This window comes from Erpetoichthys calabaricus, chromosome 10, assembly GCF_900747795.2.
Source record: "Erpetoichthys calabaricus chromosome 10, fErpCal1.3, whole genome shotgun sequence".
Lineage (NCBI taxonomy): Eukaryota > Metazoa > Chordata > Cladistia > Polypteriformes > Polypteridae > Erpetoichthys > Erpetoichthys calabaricus.
The window spans coordinates 166,464,859-166,491,923 of record NC_041403.2 but is presented as its reverse complement, the minus strand read 5'-3'; the positions used below and the strand labels follow the sequence as shown (position 1 = coordinate 166,491,923).

At 43.3% G+C, this 27,065-nt stretch overlaps 1 protein-coding gene across 5 annotated transcripts in view; it reads right to left on the bottom strand.

Annotated features, from left to right (window-relative positions):
* LOC114659767 (voltage-dependent R-type calcium channel subunit alpha-1E) overlaps positions 1-27,065 on the bottom strand; it is a 207,554-nt gene that overhangs the window by 62,757 nt on the left and 117,732 nt on the right. For all 5 annotated transcript variants that reach the window (XM_051933031.1, XM_051933034.1, XM_051933032.1 and 2 more), the window contains exons 24-35: positions 25,828-25,924; positions 23,679-23,839; positions 20,891-21,028; positions 18,302-18,503; positions 13,325-13,489; positions 12,617-12,727; positions 11,054-11,137; positions 9,649-9,768; positions 8,668-8,733; positions 5,717-5,808; positions 5,123-5,300; positions 2,854-2,981 (exon numbers count right to left, since the gene is read on the bottom strand). In XM_051933031.1, the coding sequence (XP_051788991.1) occupies positions 2,854-2,981; positions 5,123-5,300; positions 5,717-5,808; positions 8,668-8,733; positions 9,649-9,768; positions 11,054-11,137; positions 12,617-12,727; positions 13,325-13,489; positions 18,302-18,503; positions 20,891-21,028; positions 23,679-23,839; positions 25,828-25,924 (1,542 nt within the window). The remainder of the gene's footprint in view (positions 1-2,853; positions 2,982-5,122; positions 5,301-5,716; positions 5,809-8,667; positions 8,734-9,648; positions 9,769-11,053; positions 11,138-12,616; positions 12,728-13,324; positions 13,490-18,301; positions 18,504-20,890; positions 21,029-23,678; positions 23,840-25,827; positions 25,925-27,065) is intronic.

Genomic DNA, 27,065 nt, shown 5'->3' with positions numbered 1-27,065 from the left:
TTGAGGCTCACTGGCACCCCCTCTTGGCCACCATTCATAGCACCTAAAGCAAAGTGTTATCCAGTAGGCCTTTCCTCGGCCTGTCTTCTGAATTTTTCCATTTTGTTTAGAAGGTTCTTCCTCTATACTATACTTCCTTAGAAGACTGGTGTCCTTCAACATCTGCAATAAGATGCTGCAGATGTTCTATCAGACAGTTGTGGCGAGCGCCCTCTTCTACGCGGTGGTGTGCTGGGGAGGCAGCATTAAGAGGAAAAACGCCTCACGCCTGGACAAACTGGTGAGGAAGGCAGGCTCTATTGTTGGCATGGAGCAGGACAGTTTAACATCTGTGGCAGAGCGAAGGGCGCTCAGCAGGCTCCTATCAATTATGGAGAATCCACTGCATCCACTAAATAGTATCATCTCCAGACAGAGGAGCAGCTTCAGCAACAGACTGCTGTCACCGTCCTGCTCCACTGACAGATTGAGGAGATTGTTCCTCCCTCGAACTATGCGACTCTTCAATTCCACCCAGGGGGGTAAACATTAACATTTAACATTATACAAAGTTATTGTCTTTTTTTCACCTGCATTATTATCATTCTTTAATTTAATATTATTTATTGTATCAGTATGCTGCTGCTGGAAAATGCGAATTTCCCATTGGGATTAATAAAGTATCTATCTATCTATCTATCTATCTATCTATCTATCTATCTATCTATCTATCTATCTATCTATCTATCTATCTATCTATCTATCTATCTATCTATTGTAGAAGAAGAATGTTCTCCTCAGCACCATGTATTTTGTGTGTTTAGTAAATTAGAATTTTTATAATAACTATTTTGTAACTTGCCAGTGAGAGACGCTTTGGCTTATGAACTAACAAAAATATGTTATTCCAGGTTTCAGGAGAAATAGTGTCCAGATGAATAAAATGTAAGCTGTTTCTTGTTTTTCCCTTTCTCAGAGTGAATGTTTCAGGGACAAGGTCACAAGGCTGCAGAAAGTACATGAAGTTTATGCAAAGGCGTCTGTCCTGTGCTTAGCTTCCAAAACACAGATAATGCTTAGCTCAACAGACATATTGTTTAACTTTACTGTTTTGATAAGGATGTTCTTTCTTTTTTTTCTTATTAATCATGAGATGCTCAAGTATAAAAAAACCCCTCCTGGCTTTTGATCGGGGTTCAATTGAGCTTTGCGGCAATAAGTTATGCTCTTTTGAATCTCTACTTACTGCGACTCCGAATGAATAAATAAAGTGAATTGAGAAAATATTATCTGTCTGCTTTCCAGTGTGCCTTTTTCGTCCACACTATCTATCTATCTATCTATCTATCTATCTATCTATCTATCTATCTATCTATCTATCTATCTATCTATCTATCTATCTATCTATCTATCTATCTATCTATCTATCTATCTATCTATCTATCTAACCTAATTATGTGGTTGATGTGGTATTGCAACCTCAAGATAGCAAATAACATCTGTATTTGAAAGTACAGTGCACCCACCTGCCATCCAGCATAGCAGCCGCAGTTGGCTCAAGGGGTACAGTTAGCATCCATTTCACCAAGCTGGCACAATGCATGGCAACTAAAGGTTGTACCAGGTTATGGGGTGGTTGCCAAACTCACTGCACTTTTGCTCACATTCTGCATGTAGACAAATGGTGCCAAGCAGCAGCATTCTGATCACATTGGCAGCATCATAATATAGTAGCGCTATACCATGTAAGCCTGAGAGCTTGAATCTGGTAATGGAGGGCCGCAGCTGTGAAGAGAAACGGCCTGCTTCTCCGAGACCATATCACAAGTTCCTTCATCCCATTTCTCTTAGCAGTTGGCTCAATTTACTCTAGTTATCCTTTACCAGTTTGTAAAATGATGACACCAGCAGGGCATCATGGGAGTTGTAGTTCCAATGAACAGCCTCGTAAGGGTACTTTGGGGCCACGTAGAGGGAGCCATGGGGAGAGGACTACCATACCTTCAAGACTCGGAAGTGCTTCCTGTGCTTCATATGACACTGGAAGTACCCCCAAATTCTAAGAGGACTCCCATACTTTAAGGAGGTTCCTCCTGGCCATATGAAAACATTTTTATTTAGCACACTGAAAACAAACATTCAAACATGCAAACCCCACATTATCCAGTCTCTGGGGGGCTGAAGCCAATCCCAGCTGCATTAGGCGCAAGGGCATGTACCATCCCCACAGAGGGTACTGACAGACACACACGCACACAGAGCCAATTAAGGGTACCCAGTAATAGCTAATCTGCACACCTTCAGGGACATGAGAGGAAAACTGGATGACCCTTATAAAATGCAGGCAGGATGAGCAGGCCCCCCTGCAGGCAATGGCTGTGAGACCCCTCTGGTACTCCCACACATTACCACATCATTAATTCAATTATCATTTAAGATTTTAAAGTTTTGATCACTGTTATTAGCTAACTTAAAGAATGACACCATATGTCGAGGCGCAAACTCACAGAGTTGATGATTTAGTATCCTGCTGTGATAAAAATGTAAAAAAATGTAATGTAAATGTAAAATAAACTTTCCACAGTCACACTGTCACATGGTTTAAGGTGACTAGGATCCCCATAAACAGAATGGCCCACTCAGCACACGTCAGGCGAATCACCCAGGAGGCATACAGCTGTTTGAGAAAGTCAACCCTCGGTGACAACACCCACTGAGCCCACCAGGCTAACACATTAAAAACAATGACTATGACATCAGGAACAATAAGTGATGTGATAACGACTGCACCTGAAATTGTGAATCGGAACAGAAACGGTTCAAGTTCACGAGTCTCCGAGCGCACGCCGGACGGGAATCCCGCCGTGTTCTTACCATGCCGCCTGGTCGTATTCCGCCCATATGCGCACAAATTCATCGAGATGGTGCGGCCCCAGAATGGAAGAGTCTCGTGTCAGGTACTCAAAGTTGTCCATGATTACAGCTACAAACAGGTTCAGCATCTGAAAAAAGCAGGAATGCGTTTCACGTAAGACAAAATTCAGGACAATGCCTGGCTCACAATTTTTTCGCCTTATCTTCTACCCCCTGCATTTTAAATGTGACATTTCCCTGACAAAAAATATATATATATATTTGGAGTGGGTTGGGATTCCTATGCTGACACCATTCCAGATCAATTCTGTCATCTCCTTGCTTGAAACAGGGAACGTCAGGATCTTCCAAGACCTACCAAACCAACGTCCCATGAATTCTGGTTTTAGTTTCACTGGAAAGAAAAAGTACATTTATTTCATCATCAGGTTTTAGCGTGCAACATTGGCATTATAAATCATTTTGCCATGATCCAAGGTGGCGCAGTGGTAAGGAGACCAGGATTCACATCCCTGTGTGGATATTCTCAGAAGACATGCAGCTTAGGTGGATTGGTAACTCTAAATTGGACTAGGCACCCAGTTCAGGGTCTGTTCTTGCCTTGTGTCCAGTGCTAGATGGGGTAGGCTCCAGATTCCCATGAGCCTGGTCTGGATTAAGGGGGTTACAAAATGACATTTTACTTCTTCTTTTAAAATTCTAAACAATTATAGGCAACACAAATGTTTCACATTGCATGTCACCACAATGCTGTGGAATCGAAAGTGTTGCGATTTGTCTCCATTATTGATTTTATTGGCTACTTTTCCTTAATACCACGTACCCCATTAAAGTTTTTTTAGGGTCACGGAATCCATTTATATCATTGTTTTTTTTTTTTTAATCTTGATTTTTGTTATAGTATGGGTATTGTCAGAGACAGACACTTGGGGAACACCTTTATAATAATGCAGGAAGGTGACACTCCATGCCACAAGGGGGCGCAGTTGCTAATGCTTTTAACCCTTTTTCGCCACTGTTCTGAAGCCACACCCCTCACTTCCCCAGAGCCTTTCCAGAGACCTACAAAATGTAAACCAGCTGGCCCACTGGGAGCGGTTGTTCATTTGTAGACCAGAGAGGGCAGGAGACGGAGCTCCTACTCTGTGCACTGCACCAGCCTGATTTTGAGTTTTGCTCTCCCTGTTTGTTTTAATTAGTTAGTCATTGCATTATTTTGTAAATATTTTGCATCTTTCTTGATGCCATTTCACTTAAAGGTTGTCAGTGTGGCCTTTGGTCTAACCTTTCATTTCAATATGGAGTCCAAGTTGGACCCTAAAGCTTCGTTATTTCATAGTAATCAAGCCTTTAATGTGACCAGCAACATCAAAGGAGATAAATAAAGCCAATGTTAGATGACTTACATCAAAGCAAACTTAAAGAAGCACTATCCATTTTAAGAATCAACAGGAGATTTTGAAAGTCTTCAGGCCCCTTGTCTTTTTTCACAACCTGAGCTCAAAAGCAGCACAATGCCTGAACAAACTTATCAGGAAAGCCTGCTCGATGTCAGGGCAAACCTTGGACACACTGTGCACTGTTGTGGAAAAAAGGATGATGGCAAAACTGGATGTCATCATGAAAAATCTCCTCCAGGTGTCGATCTCTATGAGCACTTGTAGCCACAGGCTCATTCTACCATGGTGAGCTGCTGCAAGAAGCACACCTGGGGGTCTTTACTGCTCAATGCTATCAGGTAATTCAGTGCTTCCTCCCTATGCTCTTGTTAAGTTCATTTTGAAATATCTGCACAATGCACATTTATTTATTTACTGATTGATTGGCAGTATTTTCAGTCCTGTGAGTCTGTATCCTTGTTTTCTGTGTTTATGCTGCAGTATGCATCTGAAGTTCCTCATGGGATTAATGAAGTTTATCTAATCAAATCTAATATTAGGTGGATTTTCTGGTACCTTCCCAAACAAAAATATTCTGAGGAAAAATGTAAACACCTCATCAATGCTGATGGACTTAACATCCTAAAACTCAATTATTGAAGGTGATGTATAACATACTGGAACGTTCTGACACCTGCAGATTATTGAAAACACAGCAGTTTTTACGTAATTAAGTGACTGGTCATGTATGCTTTACAGGTGACCAGGACTCAAGAGTGTATGTCACCGTGAAGAGTCTGTGCTTCCATGTGACAGCCACTGATTGATTTGACAAACTTCCTTTGCAATGCAATATGCTAAAGGCTCACTAAACCTTTGATTTTCCTTACCAGGAAGGAGCTGAAGAAGATGAAGGAGACAAAGTAGAAGTAAGCAAAGTCAGTGCCGCACGACTCATTGGGAGATGTCAGAGAATTATTGGAGATGGCAGCAGACATGTCTCTTTCGCACGACTGGCCACCCAAACAGGACAGCATGATCTCCTGCCATGATTCCCCTGTGGCACTTCTGTGGGTAAAGAATCAATAGAACATGAGTGGCAACATCTAACCATGGCATATCATTTCATGTAAGTAAATATACACAGATTTTGTAGTCCAAACAAACTATTCTGAGAATGAAGTCTGCTTATAACATTTACAGTTCTAGATAGACAGACAGAAACATATATGTGAAAGGCACTATATAAAGATAGATAGATATGAAAGGCACCATATAATGATAGACTGTTGTTACATTCATAAGCAGACTTTTACCAAACCAGTTTTGTAGACTATGTATAGGTTCTTATATTAAATGTAATGTATAGTCGGTAATCTCCATCACAAGGAGGTCACTTCTTCCCAAGTGACATCACAATGGCCTCCCTAGATCACCTGATTACCAAAACCTCCTCATTGTATCAGTGATATGGTGGTCCTGACCTGAACAATAACATTAGTGCACTGGTGAAAGTCCGGAAGTTGTTGTGCCGGTTTATCTGGGATCCATTTTTCAATTCAATGTTGCCAAACACCTGAAAAATACAGAGGAAGAGCATTGTTGTGGTGGTCATAGGAATAATTCACTTCATTTTCTATCTGTGTTCATTGTTTCTTCTCTTTAAAAGTCTGATTGCATCTCGGTGTAAAGAAGCAAAACGTACGATGCCTGCAGTGGAAATAATGACAAAAAAGGACCAATAGGAAACAGGTATTAGCAGTAAGGGGAGGAGTCTATGCAGGAACTGAAGTGTTCAATGCAAGTCAAGTCAAGTCAAGTTGGGGAGCATGCACTGGTACAGTGTGTTGCCGCACCCACTACATGACGAAACAACTCGAGATCCCAGTTTGCAACACCCCAGGCAGGGTGTCCACTCCAGTCCCACCCTCTGGAAATGACCCTCTATCTGTCGCAGCCAGGTGTTACGTGGACGACCCCTTGGCCTGGTCCAGCCACTTGGGTCCCCAACAATGACGATCTTACGAGCTGGATCACCCTCGGGGAAACACGCCACATGGCTGTAGTGCCATAACTGACGCTCCCTCACAATGCATGTAATGTGCCTCATTTGGGACTCCATGAGCAACCGCTCATTCGACACAAAGTCAAACCAATGGTGCCCAAGGATTCTCCGAAGAGACACAGTACCAAAGGAGTCCAGTCTTCATCTCAGGTCACTGGATAGTGTCCATGTCTTGCAATCATATAGCAAGACAGGAAGCACCAGGACTCTAAAGACTTGGACCTTCGTCCTTTTGCATAGATATCGGGAGTGCCACACATCCCTTTCCAGCGACCTCACGACCCCCCATGCTCTCCCAATCCGTCTACTGACTTCATAGGAAGAGTCACCAGAGACATGAATGTCGCTGCCAAGGTAAGTAAACCTCTTAACAAGGTCGACACTCTCTCTGCAAACAGACACACTGCTAATGGCCGTGCCCAAAAGGTCATTAAAGACCTGGATCTTGGTTTTTATCCAGGACACTCGCAAGCCCAGACACTCTGACTCCTCACTCAGTCTCTCAAGCGCCCTGATCAGACCCTCCATTGACTACGCGAAGATCACAGCATCATCAGCAAAGTCAAGATCCTCTCGAGGTTACTGGATATCATGGCCGGCCTGTACACTGGTACTGTGAGTGCTGTGCAGAGTGGAGGCAGGACCTCTGCGTTTTTCCTAGTTGATTCTGGGGTTTGTCAGGGGTGTGTTCTTGCTCCTACTCTGTTCAATGCTTGTATGGACTGGGTGTTAGGCAAGGTCATGGGGTCCAGTGGCTGTTGGTGAAGAAAGATTCAATACAGTGTGTTATAAATCTGTATTGGTGTTAATTTTTCATATCAGTTTATTGTTTTTGTTACATCTTTTTGTGAGTGTTTAGTGGTTTTGGACTATGCTGACACCATTGTATTTCTCTGTGGGCACTGCCATTTTGTGGACCATGTCGTCATGATGTTATTACAGGTGTGGCTTCTTGACACTCCACAATACTATTGGAAGAAAGCTTTTTGGACTGATGAAACTAAGATTGAAATGTTCAGGAATAATATGCAGCAGTATGTATGGCATAAAAAGATGAACACATCATACCAAGGGTGAGGAACAGTGGAGGGAACATCATCATTTAGGGCTCCTTTGCTGACTTAGAGTCTGACTACTTGCCATCATTGAGATTGTCAGGTTTATCAAGGTGTCCTTCAGGATAATGTCAAGGTGACTGTCCACCAGCTGAAGATCAGTAGAAGTTAAGTAATGCAGTAGAACAATGACCCTAAACATCAAAGTAAATCTACTATGGAGTGATTTCAAAAACAGAAAAATGCCTTTTGGAGTGGGCCCAGTGACAGTCCAGACATTAACTCAATGTAGATGCTATGGAATGACCTCAAGAGAACCACTCACTCCAGATCTCCTAAGAATATGGCTGAACTGATACAGTTCTGTAAAGAAGAATAGTCCACAATTTCTCTTGAACGTTGTACAGGCCTGATCAGCAGCTACTGCATGTGCTTGTTAACAGAGCTGTTGAGTTGGCACACAAAAGCTTTGACTCCAACTCCGATAAACCAATTATGGCTTCTGACTCCAAAAGTCCAACTCCACAGGCCTGCTTATTAGAGGTTATTGTTGCCAAAGGAGGTTCGACCAGTCAGTCAGTCCAGGGGTTCATTTACTTTTTCACGTCACCCTGTGAATGTTCGATGCTGTGTGTTGTTAGTGTGTTGTGTTTGCCTATACTTGTGTCTAAGATCAGAATCACTATCAGAATCAGACACTCTTTTATTCGCCAGTACTTAATATAAAGGAATTTAACTTGGAAGCTTTGAACATACAACAAGCAAATAACATAAATAGCAAAGTCTGACAGCCTCTCAGGGACGAGTCCTGACCAGCTCTTCCTAGGAATGCCAATAGAGGGCAATATGAGGCTGTTGGACGATTGTTTATTGTAGTGCCATGGTGCTCATGTTAAGTTGTTTTTCTTTTGTGTTTGAATTAAACAGGGTTTGCCGAGTTGGTCAAATAGTCACACTATTTTGTGACTCACTCTTTTTTATCACTCACCCCGCTACACAGACATTAATCCTCATGAGTGACATTTGAATGTCACAGTGTGCCTAAACATTACAGCTGACCACATTACAAAGCACACATTATCTAATTCTGGATCCACAAACGTGACCATGACCTCAATAGTTTACTTCAATAGCCCTGCACAGTCCCCAACAGAATTCAACCTGTTGTGGAGGCTAGTGGATGTTCACACCCAATAATAGAGGGGTTTACCTAATTAAGAAGCCACTGAGTGAAGTGTGGCCCTGGCATTCAACAGAGAATTTGCTGATGTTCTGTCACAGTTACATTCCAATGTAGATAGTGCCAAATTCTTACCTGCATTCCGATGATGGCATAAATGAAGAAGAGCATTGCAATGAGAAGGCAGACATAAGGGAGAGCCTAAAATTGACAAATAGGACACAAGAAGAAAGAAGGATTATTTATTAGCTCACCTCCCTCCATCATGCTTTCCTATCCATGTTTTTTTGTGTGTGACTGTTGATCGATGGACCTCTGTCCTGAAGTGCACATCTCTACAGAATATCAGCTTGCAATTACAGTGGATTCTGAATGTATTAAGGCCCTTTCATTTCCTGCACAATTTGTTGTATTGTAAATTGAATTTTAAATTGGATATATTTCCCATTTTGCCCATCAATGTACACTCAATATCCCATAATGGCCTATTGAAAACATGCGGCCAGAAAGGTTTGCTAATTTATTAAAAATAAAAAACTGAAATCTCTCATTCTTAGAAGTTCTCAGATCCTTTGCTGTGTCAGCAACACCACCTTTGTAACCTCGCTGACAGGAGTAGAACTTGGTGTGGTCTTGTGGAGATGCTGACCTCTACTTGAAGGTCTACCATGTTGTGCATTCAGAGATGGTCTTCTGTTCACCTTTCTGCAAAGGGCTGTCTTAATGTTTGGAGACTAGTGACAATGGACTCTGGGGTGTGTTCTGTCTCATGCCGCACCAACTGTTACAATGCCAGTGAATCTGTTGAGCGTGAACATTGGGTTCTTGATCACCTCTGTGTACGAGGCCTATCCTGCTTCATTACTCAGTTTGGTTGGATGGCCAACTCTAGGAAGAATCCTGAAGGGCACAATTTGGAGTGCAAGAGTGAAGGGTCTGTATACTTCTATGAATGAGAGGTTCCAGTTTGTCATGATGGGTTACTAAGTGTAGACTGATTAATAGAAATATCCATTGTCAATGAAATTGACAACACAAAAATGTGCATGGAACATAAAGGGTTCCAAATACTACATGCAGAATGTGGCTGTCCTACAACTTCAAAGGAAGACTGACCTTAAAAGACTGGACAAAAGTCCACAGCAGTATGCGGATGGTGTAGCCTTGGCGGAGCAGTTTGATGAGCCGAGCAGCACGGAAGAGCTTCAGGAAACTCATGTTGAATTTTCTAGAGAGCTGCAAAGGAGACAAAGAAGGAGGTGGACATGAGTTGAGGCTTTATGTATAATGAGTGTGGTGGTGTAATCCAGTGGTTCCCAAACTCGGTCCTTGGGGACCCAACTATGACAGCAAGTTTTTGTTCCAATGAAATTCTGTCATCTTCCTAATTATCTTCAATCCTCATTCTTAGAAAGCCCTCCTCCATTCTCCCAACTTCCTCTCCACTTCTTTTTCTCTGGTACTACACAACACAATGTCATCAGCGCAAAACCTGCTCCAGGGGGATTAATCTTTTACCCCATGCCTCAACACATCCATATCCAGATCAAAGAGGCAAGGACTTCAAGAAGATCCCTGGTGTATACCTCCTCAAACTAGAACCTTGTCCATTACCACAGCCCAGGTCCTCATTTCCTCATTCACATCCTGGACAATCCTCACACACTTCCCTGGTTCTCCTTTCTCTCTCATGCACCTCCAGACCTCTTGATGTGACACTCCATCATAAGTCTTCTCCATAAACACCGTATGCCAACCTTTCTGACTTTCTCAATGAGTTGTCTCAATGCAAAGTCTTCATCAGTTGTTTCTTTTCCAGGCGTATCACCAATTTGCTATTCTTCTGTGGTGGTCTCCTTCCTAAGCCTCTCTGAAACCCTTTCCTAAATGTTCATTATGTGTGACATCAGCTTTATACCCCTGTAGTTTCCACAATTCTGAATATCTCCTTATTGTTATAGACTAATACTGAAAGACAAAAGGATCGTTTCCTCCTCAGCCATGTCTCAATGTTTTAAAATGAGCTTCAGGGTATAAAAGAAATGATAATGGCAGCGCAGAAAACATACTGTGTTGTCATCCTCTTAGCTTCAGCTTTTCTCTGGAAAACCACTTTGGACGCATCCGTCACATTGAATCTGCTGTGCAGCAGGAAGGCAGCCAAAGTGTACATTTGTCAAAAACCATAAACAAGGAAGATAGTGACAGCAAAATGTTCATTTTGTTCAATGTTCTCTTCAAAGTAATGTGTAATATCATGATATCATGGACAAGCACAACACGACATCAAAGAAGTGAAAAGAAGGAGAGACAACAACACAAATGTGTTTTTCAGAATGAATGCATGACTTCAGTTTGTTAGCAGGAGAGAACATTGAATTGGTGGAAAAGAACTTCAAACAGAATTACAGTCTAGGATCATCTTATGATTTCAGCCACTGTGAACTGAAGAAAAAGCATCATGGACCACAATTTCATTCATCTTGAGAGATAGGAGGAAGGACACTGGAACTTATAATACCTTGGTGTCTGTCAGGATGATCTCCGTGATGCTGCCAATGACTGTGATGAAATCAAATATGTTCCATGTGTCCCGGAAGTAATTCTGGTGAAGGAAACAAAGGGTAAGAGTTAATATTCAACCCTATCACCACCTTGCCCATGTATCTGACCACCATCCATCCTGCCATCCTGCTCTGCGTGTCAAATAAGATTATTTTACTGTCACTCATTCTCTTCTGGAATGCTTTCCAAAGTAGCTGCTGTCATTTCAGAATGGTAGAGGGACATTGAGCAAGTGGCCAATCCAACTGATACCACGGCCTGCTCTTTCAAAGAGTCTGCATAAAAAAGACAAAAATGTCCATGGGAAGTGTGACTGGGTGAACGTGAGGAAAACGGGCAGGGCCTCACCAAAATGGTGTGCTAGGACGCAGTGAGTCAAAAAGGCAAGAAGACCACGGCCAGCCACCCTGCCATGTCTCCTCTTGTCACTGTGTCATTTTTTTCAAACATAAGGGTCTACTGAGGCATTGGGGCTCACTGATGTTGGGCTCTGTCACACATGTGCATCAGAGAGTCACCCTCCGAGTTCTACCCTGGTATGTGTTACCACAGAGCCGAAAGGGGGATGGGAGGGGGGACTTCTGCTAACTCTCTTGTCTTCTTCTTATTTCTCTACTGTGCAGAGAAACTGACCCCTGCCCCTTCCAGTCTCTGGGCCAGAAAAATGTGACCATCTGGAAGGAGGCACCACTTCTGGTTCAAGTGACCTGAGAAGAGGAGCTCCAAACCCTGCTCATAATTGAGTGCTAGTGAGGAGCCTTTTTCCCCTTTGAATGCCGTCACCCGTTTGTTTTTTGAATTTTGGAAGTAAAATGGGGACAACCACATTGGCACCCCAAAAATTAATTGCTGCATCAGCCTGTTATTCGCTCAGATGACCACAGCATGTATCTACAAAGGAGAACTTTAAGTAGGAGTGGCTGACGACATGTCTAGCTGAGGAAGAAGAACGTTTCAAAATGCTAATGTTTGTTGGCATTGCATTTGGGTTATTTGGCTGTTACGGCAATTCTGAGTTTCACAACAGAGGATGTTTTGGATTGTTTTGGACTTGTGAAAAAAAAAAACAAAGCACCCTAAATGGAGAGTGAAATCCACTTAAGTATATTAGGGGTCAAAATAGAACCTAAGGGACATGACAGTATATAAATTGTACAGAAATGTGACATCTAGAAAGTGTTTTGGTTTTTTGTAAATTTGGGGTCCTTTACTAGAAGTCTTGGCAGTATGTGGGGTGTTGTATTAAACTACCATAAATGCAGTGGAAAATCCCATAAAGTCAATGGTGGGTCAAAAGTGACCCGAAAGACAGTGCAGGATAAGCATTTTTTAGAAGCTGTACAAATGAAGTGCCTTTGAAAACTGTACAAATCACAGGATGTTTATGTTGTTAAATGTTCCTTAATTAGGGGGTTATGTGGGAAGCCAGATCATAAAGTTTCATCTTTCATCACTTGGTAATAGGCCCAGGATGGATCCATCATACAGTAAATGTCTTGAAATTGTAAATAATACTTACCAGAAATCCAAAAGCTATGATCTTCAGGATACATTCCAAGGAGAAGAGCACAGTGAAGGCAGTGTTCAGGTGTCGAAGTGCCGTATCGTAGGCCGTCGGAGCAGAATAGTACTGCAAAAGAGCCAGGAGATGGTGGCATGTTTATGGCCTAGCACTTATGGAAACTTCACTTGTTACAGAAGGTACACAGTAGCAGCATATGATGGCTTCAATGGGGAACAAGCTGGAATAGTTGAAGACACTGAGATTTCATAGTTGACTCTCAGACATTTGTCTTTTGATTTTGTTGATGCTTTGGGTCTGCCAGACCTGCACCTGTCCAGAATTTCTTCCAGTTTCCAAGCCTCCTTTTGGTTGTGTAGAACACAGTTCCTGGAATGATCTGGAATGTAATGCCCTCCTTTCCAAATTGGTCGATCTTAAACCTTACACTTCAGTGAAGTCCTAACCTTAACTTTTTCTGGTGGCATTGCCCCTTCCAGTGGCTGTCATTCTAGAGATGGCACCACTGGGGCACAAACGTTTCTGGAATCCAAGCTGCCAGTTCTAACCATTCAGCTGGAGGATAACTCAGTTTAATCATCTGAAGATCTGGCTCTTAACTTCGTGGCCTATGCCACCTTTTCAGAGACATCCTAATTTTCTGTATAACCCCAAAGAGAGTGCCACCAAGGGCATTATACTTCAAATATATCAATAATTCCTCACCTTCATCATCAAGACGACAGTGTTCAGAGCTATCATGGCCAACACAGTGTACTCGAAGGACGGTGACACGACAAAGTGCCAGACCCGATACTGGAAAGTGTGTCTGTTCTGGGGCATGTAACGAGTTAGAGGCTTGGCACTGATGGCAAAGTCGATGCAGGCTCTCTAGGAGAGGAAAGAAAATTGGGAAAGAACATCAGAAAAAATATTGAAGAACATCTATGGTTCACTGAGGTGCAGTGGTTAACATTTCTGCCTTACAGCTCCAGTTTTCCCCACTCTCATCTTGCATGTGCTCATTATCATCGTGGAGTTTACACTTCCTCCCTGTGTCTCCTTTCATTTTCCTCCTGGTACTTCAGTTTTCCTCCCGTATCCCCCTTGGTAACTCAATTCTTGCCACATGTGAGTGTAAGCATGAGTGTTTTTGGGTGGGCCCTGCATTGAACTGGTGATAGGTTCACAGTGGTTCCTACCAATGGCTCTGGCTTCACGCAGTGCTAATTCATCTAAGCACATTCGTTTTCTAAAGCAGTATCTACTCAAGACTTTTAAGGCCAAAGGAGAACTATGTGTAACTGCAGTGCTAGGCCACTAGTTCTCTAACAAGGGGGCTCCGCCCCCTGCTCCCTTCGCTCGCCTACCCCCGGCGTTTTGAACCCGTGCCCGCTGGGCAGCCATGTGTGAGGATGATGCACGTTTAATACGGATCGTTCGTCCGTGTCACTCTGGGGCCCCCCCACTGTTAATACGGAGCTCCGTCCGTACTATTATGCGGTGCATTGTGGACTACTGCGGACCCCGTAGTGTTTCCCGTTTCAGTTTGTATCTCGGTCAGTCGAGCTTTTGTTTTTGAAGCTTTTGAATTCCGGTCTTCATTATCTGTAACCTGCTGTCCATGTGTTTGGCCCCCTCGTTTAACCTGTTTTTGACGTTTTACTTTGCTTTCTACTCTGTCTTTCATTTCTGATCTCGCTTTATTCTGCTTTTGTTTCAATGACACCTGGTCCGTGGTGAATATATTTTTTTTTCCCTTTTTCGAGTAATAATTTTCATTTGTTTGCGATACTGTGATGTTTATCGTACTGTTAATAATGCATCACTGTAATGTGATTCACCTATGCTGTATAGTTTGGACATGTGAGGATGACGTATGTTTAATACGGAGCGTTCGCCCGTGTCACTCTGGGTCTCCCCACTGTTACTACGAAGCTCTTTCCAAACTATTATGCGGTGCATTGTGGAGCACTGCGGACTCTGTAGTGTTTCCTGTTTCACTTCGTATCTCGTTTAGTCGAGCTCTTTCTTTTTGGAACAGTGCCTGCCTGGTCTGCGGCATTTCAGACGCACGTTGTAGGCGCCTGCGTTCATTAATTATATCCAGGCAGGCGCATGTTTGTATCTCGGTCACTCGAGCTGTCTCGTGTTGAATCTGTGCCTGCTTTGCCTACGCAGTTTGAGACGCGCGTTGTAGGCGTCCACGTTCATTAGATCTGTCCACGCGGGCTCGGTGTCGAAGCTGTGTTAGTTGTTGAGCTGTTTGGTTTTGGAGCTGAGACAGTTTTGCTTCTGCGGTTTCAGACGTGTGTCCATACCATCTCGGGTTTGATGTATGAACCTTTGTGGACTCCGTAGTGTGTCCCGTTTCAGTCTGGGGGCGGGGCGTTGACTCCTCTTGTTTTACTATGTCTCCTCCTGCGCCATCACCACGCATTAGTGCCACTCACAATATGGCGGCGACGCCTGCGCCTTCCGTATTATGTCGGTTTTTACCATGCTGTTTAGGCGCCTTTGCCTTTTGTACTTTACCGCGCCTTCCGACGCACGATGTAGGCGCCTGTACCTTCCGGGTCTGCCTCCGCTGTGTGGTGTGGACGTTTAACTGTCGTTGTTTCTGCCTTTATATTCTGTATCTCGGTGTGCATGTGTTTCGTGCCTAGGTTTTTTTGAAGCAGTTTTCATCATCTGTAACCCGCTCTCCATGTGTTTGTCCCCGTTCTTTAAACCCTTTATAAAGTTTTACTTTGTTTCCTACTCTGTGTTTTATCTCTGACCTCGCTTTATCCTGCTTGCGACATGTCAGACGGTTCGTAGTCTCTCTCGTTGTACTCTGGGGACGGGGGCTTTGTTCTGTAACCTGCTCGCCATGTGTTTGTCCCTGTTCTTTAACCTCTTTATGACGTTTTACTTTGTTTCCTACTCTGACAGTTCGTAGTCTCTCCCGTTTCACTCTGGGGGGAGGGGGAGCTTTGTGTGGCACTTGCGCACTATGTCTTTTGCGTCCACGGGCAGGTCCCTGCGTCCATATCCGGTTTACCATTCTCGTTTAGTAATATGGATATTAGCTTCATGTTTGTGGTATGATGTGTTCTGAATGACCGAGATCCTTATGTTGTTCCTATGACTGAATTTACTTTCTTGTCAATGACATTATATTGCAATCATTTTTCTGAACTTCTTTTTCCAGGACTGGGCCATGCCTAGTTGGAGCATAACTCAGGAGATTTTTGGTACATATTATAGGGACCACCATCCCACACGTTCTCATATCAGCTTAGCTTAGAGTGGTCGGACCGCCTTACACAACACTGTTGAACTAAGTCAGGAAACCATATGAACCAGGGCTGGGGAGGTCACCATTGAACCTATCTCCACCAAAATTGGCCCAGATGTTTTGCTCTTGGGATACTCAGCAACTGGACCCATGTTTCATTAGGACAATAGCCCTAGGGGGCATACACTGGACTCCCCAAAGTGGGTTTAGTCTGGGGGTGGGCAAACGTCAACCCCTCAGTCACATCCGGCCATCTAAGTGGCTCACAGACTTCTTGTAGAAGTTTCTAACATTTTCCGGTCCCTGTGAGGTGTTCCTAACATGGTAATGCTACAGCAGGCTAGTGTTAATGTAATAAGTAACTTCTCTCTTTTCTCCCTCCTCCATTTATTTCCATTAACGTTTGCATCACTAAATTTGGACATTTTTACTCTACAACTCAAAAGCTTCAGTTGCAGAGAATTTGATTTGCCATCTTCTTAGTTGTGATGCACTCTGAATGTGCATCTGCATTTGTGTGCAGTTTGTGTCCCATTCGGGATCGTTTACTGCATTGTGCCCTCTGGTTCCAGCAACCCAGATTTGGACAAGCAGGTACAGTATATAAAATGGATTCATGAATAGGAGTTTGGTCAAAAAATTACAGACCGAAAAATAGCAGATGCTTTAAACTTTGAGAAAGTAGATCACCACCTAGGGGTAACAGGAACTACTAAGGAGGTACTGAGTGATTTGGAAATTGTAGAGGGAGAAGAGCTGCACCAGTTCAACAGGCTGAAATTGAACAGGACCAATAATATTTATCCTCAAGCTCTTACGGAAGTTAGCAAGTACAGATATAAACCCTTGACCCATATTTCTAGGAAGTCATTGCACACTGGGGGAATTCCAAAGTACTGGAAAATGGCAAACATCATTGTATTATATAAAAAGGGTGATTGAGCAGATAGATCCAAGCATTGATAGGTCAGTAAGGGTTAAATGCATTACAAGGAAATTAATGGAAGGAATTATTAAGGATGAGATTGAGCAACACGTGGCAAGAACAGGAGTTTTACTGAGCAGTCAGCATGGGTTCAGAAGAAGGAGGTCGTATTTTACTAACATTCTGGAATTCTATGAGGAAGCAACAAAAAGATATGATCAAAATGGAGCATCTGATATAATTTATCTGGACTTCCACCCTTTATTGGCTAACTAAAACAACTACAGTATGCAAGCTTTACATATTTTGTTACATCTTGCCTGAAGAAGGAGTTTGCTTGCATATTGTAGTCTTTTTAGTTAGCAAATAAAAGGTGTAATTTTGCTTGACTTCTCACTACATCCATAGTGGCTAACACAGTACAACACCCTAGTACTCTGGACTTTCTGAAAGCATTTGATAAGGTGCCACATGAGAGGATGGGCATCAAACTCAAAGAAGTGGGAGTTCAGGGTGTGGTGTGTAGATAAGTGCAGAATTGGCTCAGACTCGGGAAGCAGAGGGTGATGGTGCGAGGAACCTTATTAGAATTGGCTGATGTTAAGAATGGTGTCCAGCTGGGGTCAGTGCTGGAGCCACTGACAATTTTAATATATATAAATGATTTAGGCATGAAAAGTAAGAACAAGCTGGTCAAGTTTGCAGATGATACCAAGCTAGGAGGGTTGGCAGATAATTGAGAATCCACTGGATCATTACAGAGGCTCTCTGTTAGGTTAGGTCAGAAAATCGAAAGTACCCCCTATGAGAAGGATTTAGGAGTCATAATGCTATCTACTGCCAGACAGTGTTTAGAAGCCATTAAGAAGGCTAGCAAGTTATATAGCACCCTGATGTGTGGAGTACAAGTCACAGGAGGTTATGCTGAAACTTTATCACACACTGGTGAGGCCTCATCTGGAGTACTGTGTTTAGTTTTGGTCTCCAGGCTATAAAAAGGATGAAAGAGCACAAGAAAAAGAAGAGCGACTAGGCTGATTCCAAGGCTGCATGGGCTGAGTTATGAGAACAGATTAAAAGAACCGAGCCTGTTCAGTTTAAGCAAAAGAAGTTTAAGAGGTGACATGACTAAAGTGTTTAAAGTTATGGAGGAATTAGTCCAGTGAATTGAGACTGTGATTTTAAAATGAATTCATCAAGAACACGGGGACACAGTTGGAAACTTGTTAAGGATACATTTTGTTCAAACATTAGGAATGTTTTTTTTACACAGAGAACTACAGACATATGGAATAAGTGACCAAGTAGTGTGGTGGACACCGACTAGATGTTATTTTAGAACAAATAAGTGTGATAGGACTGGCATGCTTTCTTGGGCTGAACAGCCTTAGAATGTTCTAATGTTCTAAAATAGACTAAAATGAGGCACACCTAATACAAACTTGGGTACATCTGCTAGAGTCACCATACAAGAGCCCATTTAAGCAATGCCTCTTACCTCATTCTTCTCCAGACTACACTCCTCCATCATCTTGTCACCTTGTTCCTGGAATGTGATGATGATTAAAGCCACAAAGATATTGACAAAGAAGAATGGAAAAACCACAAAATAGACAACATAGAAAATGGACATCTCCATGCGGTTCCCTCGGCTTGGGCCTCTGTCTTCCTCTGTGACATCTACTGAGTGCTGTAGGACCCTGGGGAGAAAATGAGACAAATGAAAATGAAAAAGTGACACAAGTGTATGCGAAGCATCAATACAGCAAGTGATAAACAGCATGAAGATCTAAAAGAAAACACTAGACCCTACTCACTTAATGCAGTAAGTTCTGAAGGTTGTCCGTCAGAGCCAGAAGACACTTGAGTACAATTACACACCATCATGCATTTGGGGATATTTTACCTTGACTTTTCTCTTTTCCCACTTCCCTGTGTGTTATTTTTAGGGACGATTTTACATTGACTTCTGTCTTTCCCCCGTCCTTGTTGAATTTCTGGTGCACATGCTCTCGTGAGCTGCTGTGCCAAGGCTTTCACAGCACAAAACTCATTTCTTTGTGTGAATCAGGGGGGGACTTACAGTAGGTGGCATGTTTAGAAAGGGTGTGTCTCTTTTTATTATGGTGGGTTGTACAGGGAAGAGTTTAAGAAAAATGTAACGGCAGACCCCCCATTAGTTAGGAAACTGGTCAAAACTCATTGGTGCTCAAGAAGTACATGTTGGGGACTTTAGATTGAAGGCTTGACCTTCTGGTTTAGATTCCGTAGTTTAACTGATTTCTTGGTCTTGTAGAGTGCCGTTGTGGTTAGGGAGGCGATGAACCAGAGATGGCCTCGAATGCAGGATTAGTTAGGTAGCATTTTTGCAGTTTTTACCATCAAACAAAGTTTTTTTTTCTTTTGATGAATGACAATGATCTTCAAAGAAGAGAAATTTCCAGATGCATTTAAAAGTTTTTTTTTTTAATCCCAGGGAAGGTTTATTCTAACGCCGAACTTTCCAGTTTTATCTGTTTTTTTTTTTTTTTTGGACGACTGTTGCTTTTGCTTTGTATTACATATTACCATATTTATTATTTAGTTTTGGCCTTTCAAAGATATCATTTAGAGTATTCCAAGCACAGTTAGGGCCGGGATTTACTTGACGCTACGCAACTCATACACTTGTGGATGCTGCTGCTACACAAGCAGTGTACTGACTATACTTGCGCACGTACTTTATGTAAATCTGGAGGATTCCACCAGGTGGCAGTGCGAGAAGTCATCACGGTGAGAAAATGACTGGTTTTGTTGTGTTGTGAGTCGAGGAAAGAAAGATGTTGAAGGTAAAAAGTCTTTTGCATTCTGTTGCTGTTGCGAAGGTGCAAATAAAGACGGCAACTGTGACACGGAAAGATGACATGTGAGACATTTGAATGTATCACGTCTTCATGATGGGGAATATGTGACGCTTGTATTGCCTATATGGGAAATGGATGAGAAAAAGCACCATAAATACTTTGTATGTCAGCATTTAAGCCTGATGACTGGCTTTACTGCATCGAACCATTCATCAAACATTGTAGCATGCATACTGGTCCTGCTGGAGCTGCAATGTGGCTTGCTGTCACACTGTGTTCAGCCATGTTGATAGTAAACAATGATGCTGATGTCACGTACAAAATCTTGAACACATTGACCACCCAAATTTTTGATGGTACCTCAACTCGTGCAAGCGCTGCATTGATTTCTGAGGATATGCTCAGAAGACGTGTCAAAAGAGTGTTGGGAACGCGTGGCCGCCATGATGCGTGCTGTGATATGTGGCCGGCTGTTCATCCCGGCCAATACCCCCAGGCCACCAGGTGGAGCCCTCCCTGCAGCATGGAGGTGCCCCGAATGCCAGCAGGGAATTCTGGACAATGCAGTTTCAATCCCCAACCCTGCTGGATGCCGTGGGGGCCGCTAGGGGACGCTGCAGGGAGGAACAAGGATTATTTGCCCTACACCCCGGAAGTTCATTCAAGTCACATGGACAGGAGGAATGACGTGCTTCCGGGGTGAAGAAGAAAGGATTTTTATCTGACCCGGAAGTGTTCCAGGTCACGTGGACAGAGAGGGCGAAACACTTCCGGGTCAAGGACTATAAAAAGGACTGTGAAACACCAGAGCGGGGAGCTGAGCTGGGTGGAAGGGTGGCAATGTGTCTGGGAGTGGAGGATTGTATTGATTATTGTATTGATTTATTATACGAGTATTGTGGAGTGTAGGTGCTTTGTGCACTTTAATATTGTCCAAATAAATAATAATTGGACTTTTACTTGGTGTCTGAAGAGTGGTCAGAGGGTTCAAGGGGTTGAGAGGACGCCAAACTGTCACAGTGCATAGAAGCGTTCTGAGCGTCAAGTATAACCCAGCCCCCAGAGGCATATGAAGACATTATAGTTCACTTCTTGGACCATTTGCTGATTACTAATTATAATGGTCAAAATTGGTCTCTACCTTTCTTGTGGAGGCATGTGAGACATCTATGTGCGCTTTACTATCTGATCAGAGGTCACCCAACGAAAAGATGCTGCTGCTGCTTTTAAACTGAGCTACTCACTGTGGCCAGCCTTCCCCGGTGGAGACGGTGAACAGAGTAAGAAGGGCCCAGATGATGTTGTCGTAGTGGAAATCGTGTCGCTTCCACTCTCTCTTCTTCACTTTGTCTTTGTCCTTTTCATAGTCAATGTAGTAACCCCTGAAAAACAAACATCTGGTTACCCTGAAGGTTTAGTGAGAAGTTCACAGTAAAATCCCACAGCACGGTGCGAAGAATGGAGCATTAATTTGGATGCCAAGGCTTGAATGCTAAAATGAGCAGGATAGTAAAACACTAAGTAATCAATCTGCGATAAGGATGAAACTGTAATGACAAAACATACATTTTAACAAGAAAAAAACAAAATGTAACTTTTTCACTTTCTGTCGCTACTTGATCCAAGCGTCATTACACTCCACCATTTTGGAATGCATTGTAAACAGGACTCACCTGTATATGTGTGTGTGTGTGTGTTGTCACAGGAGGCTGGGGGTGGTACCCAGCCGGGATGCCCAGGAGTACCGGAGGAGGGCTTATGCCTCCCCCGGACCACATGGGGGCGACTGCCCTGGTGGCTTTGGGGACCACGGGAACTGAGCTTGGAAAGCTCAACCCTATAGGGGCCTGCGGTCACCACCAGGGGGCACCCCAATGCCTATGGAGCCCTGGCCCTCAGCACTTCTGCCACACCCGGAAGTGCTGGAGGGAAGAAGACCAGGCACACCCGGAGTGCTTCCAGCTGCGCAGTTGGTACTTCCACCACACCAGGAAGGGGCGGCGGAAGCTCATCAGGAGGCACCTGGAGCATGTCCGGGTGGGGATAAAAGGGGCCGCCTCCCTCCATTCGATGGCTGGAGTCAGGTGGAAGAGGACATAGCTCGGAGGAGAGGAGTGGAGGCGGACCGGAAGAGAGTAGAGAGGCATTGTGAAAGGGCCTGGACTTGTGGGTGATTGGTGCTGCGGCACTGGGTTGTGTGCGTGTTACATTTGTAAATAGTGTAAATAAAAGTGTTGTGGTGCATATAACGATGTCTACCTGTCTGTGTCCGGCCTGTTCGCCACAATATATTTTTTTTGCATTGTAATATATGGTGAAATGTGTGTAGTATAACACTTCACTGACAGATAGATAGATAGATAGATAGATAGATAGATAGATAGACAGACAGACAGACAGACAGACAGACAGACAGACAGACAGACAGACAGACAGACAGACAGATAGATAGATAGATAGATAGATAGATAGATAGATAGATAGATAGATAGAGATACTTTATTAATCCCTAAGGGGAAATTCACATACTCCAGCAGCAGCATACTGATAAAAACAATATTAATTAAAGAGTGATAAACACAGTGCAAGTTAGAAAGTGCAAGGTGGAGAGTGCGAGGTTTAACCTAAGGGGGGAATGAAGAGTCGCATAGTGTGGTGGAGGAACGATCTCCTCAGTCTGTCAGTGGAGCAGGATGGTGACAGCAGTCTGTCGCTGAATCTGCTCCTCTGTCTGCAGATGATCCTGTTCAGTGGCTCCAGTGGATTCTCTATAATTGACAGGAGTCTGCTCAGCGCCCGTCGCTCTGTCACAGATATCAAACTGTCCATCTCCGTGCCTACAATAGAGCCTGCCTTCCTCACCAGTTTGTCCAGGTGTGAGGCGTCCCTCTTCTTTATGCTGCCTCCCCAACACACCACCGCGTAGAAGAGGGCGCTCGCTACAACTGTTTGATAGAACATCTACAGCATCTTATTGCAGATGTTGAAGGACGCCAGCCTTCTAAGGAACTATAGTACTAACTCTAAACGAAAAGGCAGGCAGTGTGGCTTTAACCCATGATGTGTGGTTTCAAATCCCACTTCTGACAACACTTTATGACCACAACCAAATCACTTGAGCAAAAAGAACAAAAGAAATGGAATGGCTCTGTCAGGCAAAATGTCTTAAAACAGGGAGTACACGACTGCTACATTTGACACCATCAGTGATTTTCAAAAGTGTAAACTGACAAGGTCCAGCAACGAGTTTGGTATCCGCTGTCAGCAAATCTGAAATACCCAGCAACTAGAAGTCCCATAATGTGACATCGGAATTTTGACTTATTTTTGAATTCTGACGCGTTGCTTTTGATTCCTGGCTCCTCTTGTATTCTTTGCCTGCTTTGTGACTCTTCTTATCTCCCCAAAACATCCCAAGTTATCCTCCATTACGTTCATTAATTGTTGTGCTTGTATTTTAAACCCACGCTCACATCATCATCATTATCATCATGAATGAGGTTCACCTTTAAGACTCATCCATCCATCCATCCATTTTCCAACCCGCTGAATCCGAACACAGGGTCACGGGGGTCTGCTGGAGCCAATCCCAGCCAACACAGGGCACAAGGCAGGAACCAATCCCGGGCAGGGTGCCAACCCACCGCAGGACACACACAAACACACCCACATACCAAGCACACACTAGGGCCAATTTAGAATCGCCAATCCACCTAACCTGCATGTCTTTGGAATGTGGGAGGAAACCGGAGCGCCCGGAGGAAACCCACGCAGACACGGGGAGAACATGCAAACTCCACACAGGGAGGACCCGGGAATCAAACCCAGGTCCCCAGGTGTCCCAACTGCGAGGCAGCAGCAGTACCCACTGTGCCACCGTGCCGCCCCCTTTAAGACTCAGCAGAGTAATATTAGCTGTGTGTATTTTGTCCATGAAAAACAAAAAAAAAAAAAACTAAAAGGAAAGTAATTTTCAAAACATTGCAGTCGGACTGACAAAACAAGCAGGATGTAGATTTACCAGAAACGTACAAGCATTCCTTTTCTGTGTCCTTGGAGCCGTCAGTGCAGTAGAAGAACTTTCCCTTGAACAGCTGGACGGCGATGACGGCAAAGATGAACATGAAGAGCTTGTAGACGATGAGGATGTTGAAGACGTTCTTTAGTGAAGTCACAACGCAGTCAAATACGGCCTGCAAAGAGAAGAGAGAGGGGGGCATGGTCAACATGAATTAAAGACAGTGACATGGTGGGAGCCAGTGGGTAGGGTATCTGTGAAATTAATGAAGACGGTGAAGAATGTGCTGAGGCCAAGAGAGCCAGAGTGAGGTCTCGGGACACTTCATTCATTAAATTTGAATTTCTGTCTTTGGTTTTCATGCTTTGCTGATTTTTTATTACTGATTATTTATAATGGGGCTCCTCAGGTAGACTTCTGCCTGATCCAGAAGTGCCTCCAGTGTGCAGTGCCAAGCTAGAAGGTGAGCTAATGGATGTCATTTGCATCTCGTTGTTAATTGGCAGCTCTTTAAGAAAACTTGGCATAGTTAAAACAAAGTGTACGGCTGTTTATGACTAATGAAGCAATTAAGCATTGGAAATTTTAGCAAATGACAAAATAAAATATAAAAATGTTGCTTGAGCAAGAATTAGCACAACAACAAAGACTGTGGGCCCCCGTGAATCCTTATTTATATTTGGATCATCCGATAGCCATTTTCTGTCCTTATTTTTCTGTTGTCTTATGTGATTATTGTAATGGGCATTATCCTCTCCCTTGAGGGGAATTTGGTGTATCTGAGTAACAGTTAAAAGTATTTTTGCACTTTTTTTTAGACTAAGCCCCATTTTGGGCCTGAGCCTGCCTTTTGATTTTGGAGCTAGGCTGCCTGGGGTGAGGCCTGCTTTCAGAAGCTGACCAGTGAAATCCTGCTCTGGTTTTGTGACACTTTTTGCAGTCTGGTTTTGATTTCCTGGTCTCTCCTCTTACCTTCACGGCATAACACAGCAAACGTCTGTTAAAGTACTGAAGAAAACGGGCATCATGGGAAAGGCGGCCGTTTTGGATTTTCAGATGTGAGTGTTAGCAAGTACATGATGTGACGTGTAATATCATTGTGGTTATAAAATGAATGGTTTAAAGATTCATTTGCTTTTGTTCTTGAATTCAGGGTTAGTGGCTGAGTTTAATTCTTGTGTATTAAATATATTTATTTAGGAATACATCCAGCAGACCCCCGTGACCTTATTAAGGACTAAGTGGGTTAGACACTGACTGACTGACTGACTGACATTTTCATCTTTTGTTACTAATTTCGTTTTGTCTTTGTTTCAGTATATTATATTTCTCTCTTCTGTGTTTATATATTCTTTGACTATGTTCCTTGCATTCTGTGGGTAGCATCCGACCCTGAAAGACCACCCTCAGCCTTTAACTTGAGGATGAAGAGACTGATCCAGGAGATGGTCATTGAAAGTTGTAGTTTCAAGAGCATTTTGAAAGTACTGTTCAGATTTTTTTGGTTTCATGCATTATTGCTTCTGTCTTTGGATTTGGTCTCTGGATTACGGGTTGGACTTGTTTACCCTGGGCTAGGCATACCTTTGTTCTTTTTCTTTGTTTTTCTTTCTTTTTTTTGATTGCTTTGTTACATTCTTTAAATAGAGTTTGGTCTTGCCATTTGAAGACAGGGGTTTTCAGTTATCCTCTCCCTTGAAAGACATTTGGTGTATTTGAGTAACAGTTCAAAGTATTTTTGAACTTTTTTAGGCTAAGCCCCATATTGGGTTTAAGCCTGCCTTTTGATTTTGGAGCTAGGCTGCTCGGGGTGAAGCCTGTTTTCTGAGGCTGACCAGTGAAATCCTGATTGGGTTTTGTGGTATTTTGAGGTCTGGTCTTGATCTCCTGGTCCATTGTCTGGCCCTCACAGCATCACACAGTGCAACTTTTGTCAAGGTACTGAAGAAAATTGGCATAATGGCAAAGACCTGGCAGTATGCCTGAACCAAAGATGGGCCACAGTGAAGCTCCCTCAAAGTCCTCACTTTCAAAAGAGTCACACAGGACTGTTTCTTCTTAGGAAAGTCAATGGTGTGGACTTCCTTCACCTTCTGAGTCTAATGCATCACTTTTGGTGACTTCCTAAGTATTTTACAAGAAAATTTGAAATTCATCTCTTACCTTCAGTTTTGGTAGTCGCTTTATGGTCTTGAGGGGCCTTAAGACTCTCAGGACACGGAGGGACTTGATGGTTTTGATGTCTCGGCCTTTGTTGGTTCTAGATTAGAGAGACAGATATTAAACAACATTATCAAATTTGAACATCTAAAACAGCACACAAGGCTACTCATTTGGAAGGAAGATGGCCTCATATTTCATTAAACATCAAACTTGGTAGCCTAATTTTGTCTGTAGAAGTCATTAAGCCATTCCCGTTGACCATTTCTCACACAAAAATAAATGTAAAGTTGTAAAAAGTGTGTAAACAAATAGTCCACCACTCATCAAAACATTTGGAAAGAGTTTAGATTGCAGTTTCCTGAGGCAGCAGCTGTAACTTGAGCAAGAGGTATTTGATCCAGCATTCAGGGCTCTCACAGGGATGTCAGAGTGCTACTAGTTTCACCCCAAAGATTGTTCAGACTAATCTGTGCCGATGGGCATACACACCTTACATAACATTCTAAATTCTACTTAATCGAGTTTGGGGTTGTAGGTGCCAGACTTGGCAGCATTTGAGGTCAGGGTGCCAGCCCTTAACACACCACACAGAAGTATACACTTACACAGGACAAATTAGGAATCGTTAATTAAGCTCATCTCATTTTCTGAAACCACCTTTTCTAATGAGGGTCATGGCAGCAGCAAGCCAAGCATGTCAGCCTAGGCTTCACTGTCCCCAGCTACACATTCCAACTATTCCTAGGAATCCCAAGCCAGCCGAGAGATGTAAACCCTCCGGTGAGCCCTTAGTCTGCTGCAGGGTATCCGCCCAGTGGGACATGCCTGGGGCATCTCTAGGTTCTTATGACATACATAAACTACCTCATTTGGCTCTTTGTCATCTGGAGAAGTAACTCTACCATGAGGCTTTTCTGCATTGCTAAGCTTTCCACCCTGTCGCTGACTGTCAGGCCATATGCCCTGCTAAGAAATCTCATTTCTGCCGCTTGTACTCTCAATCTCATTCTTAAAGTCATTACCCACAGCTCATGACCGTAGGTGAGGATGGGGATGGAGATTGACTGGTCAACTGAGAGTTTTGTCTATTTAGCTGTCAACTGTCAAAACAAAAAAGGTTTTGGCTCAAAAGACCAAAAGGAATTGATACAAGAAGACTCAGGAAAAGAAACCAGTCCTAACACTAGTAGAGGCTGGGCTCAGGCTGCCTGGGGTGAGGCAGGCTAATGAAGACTCAA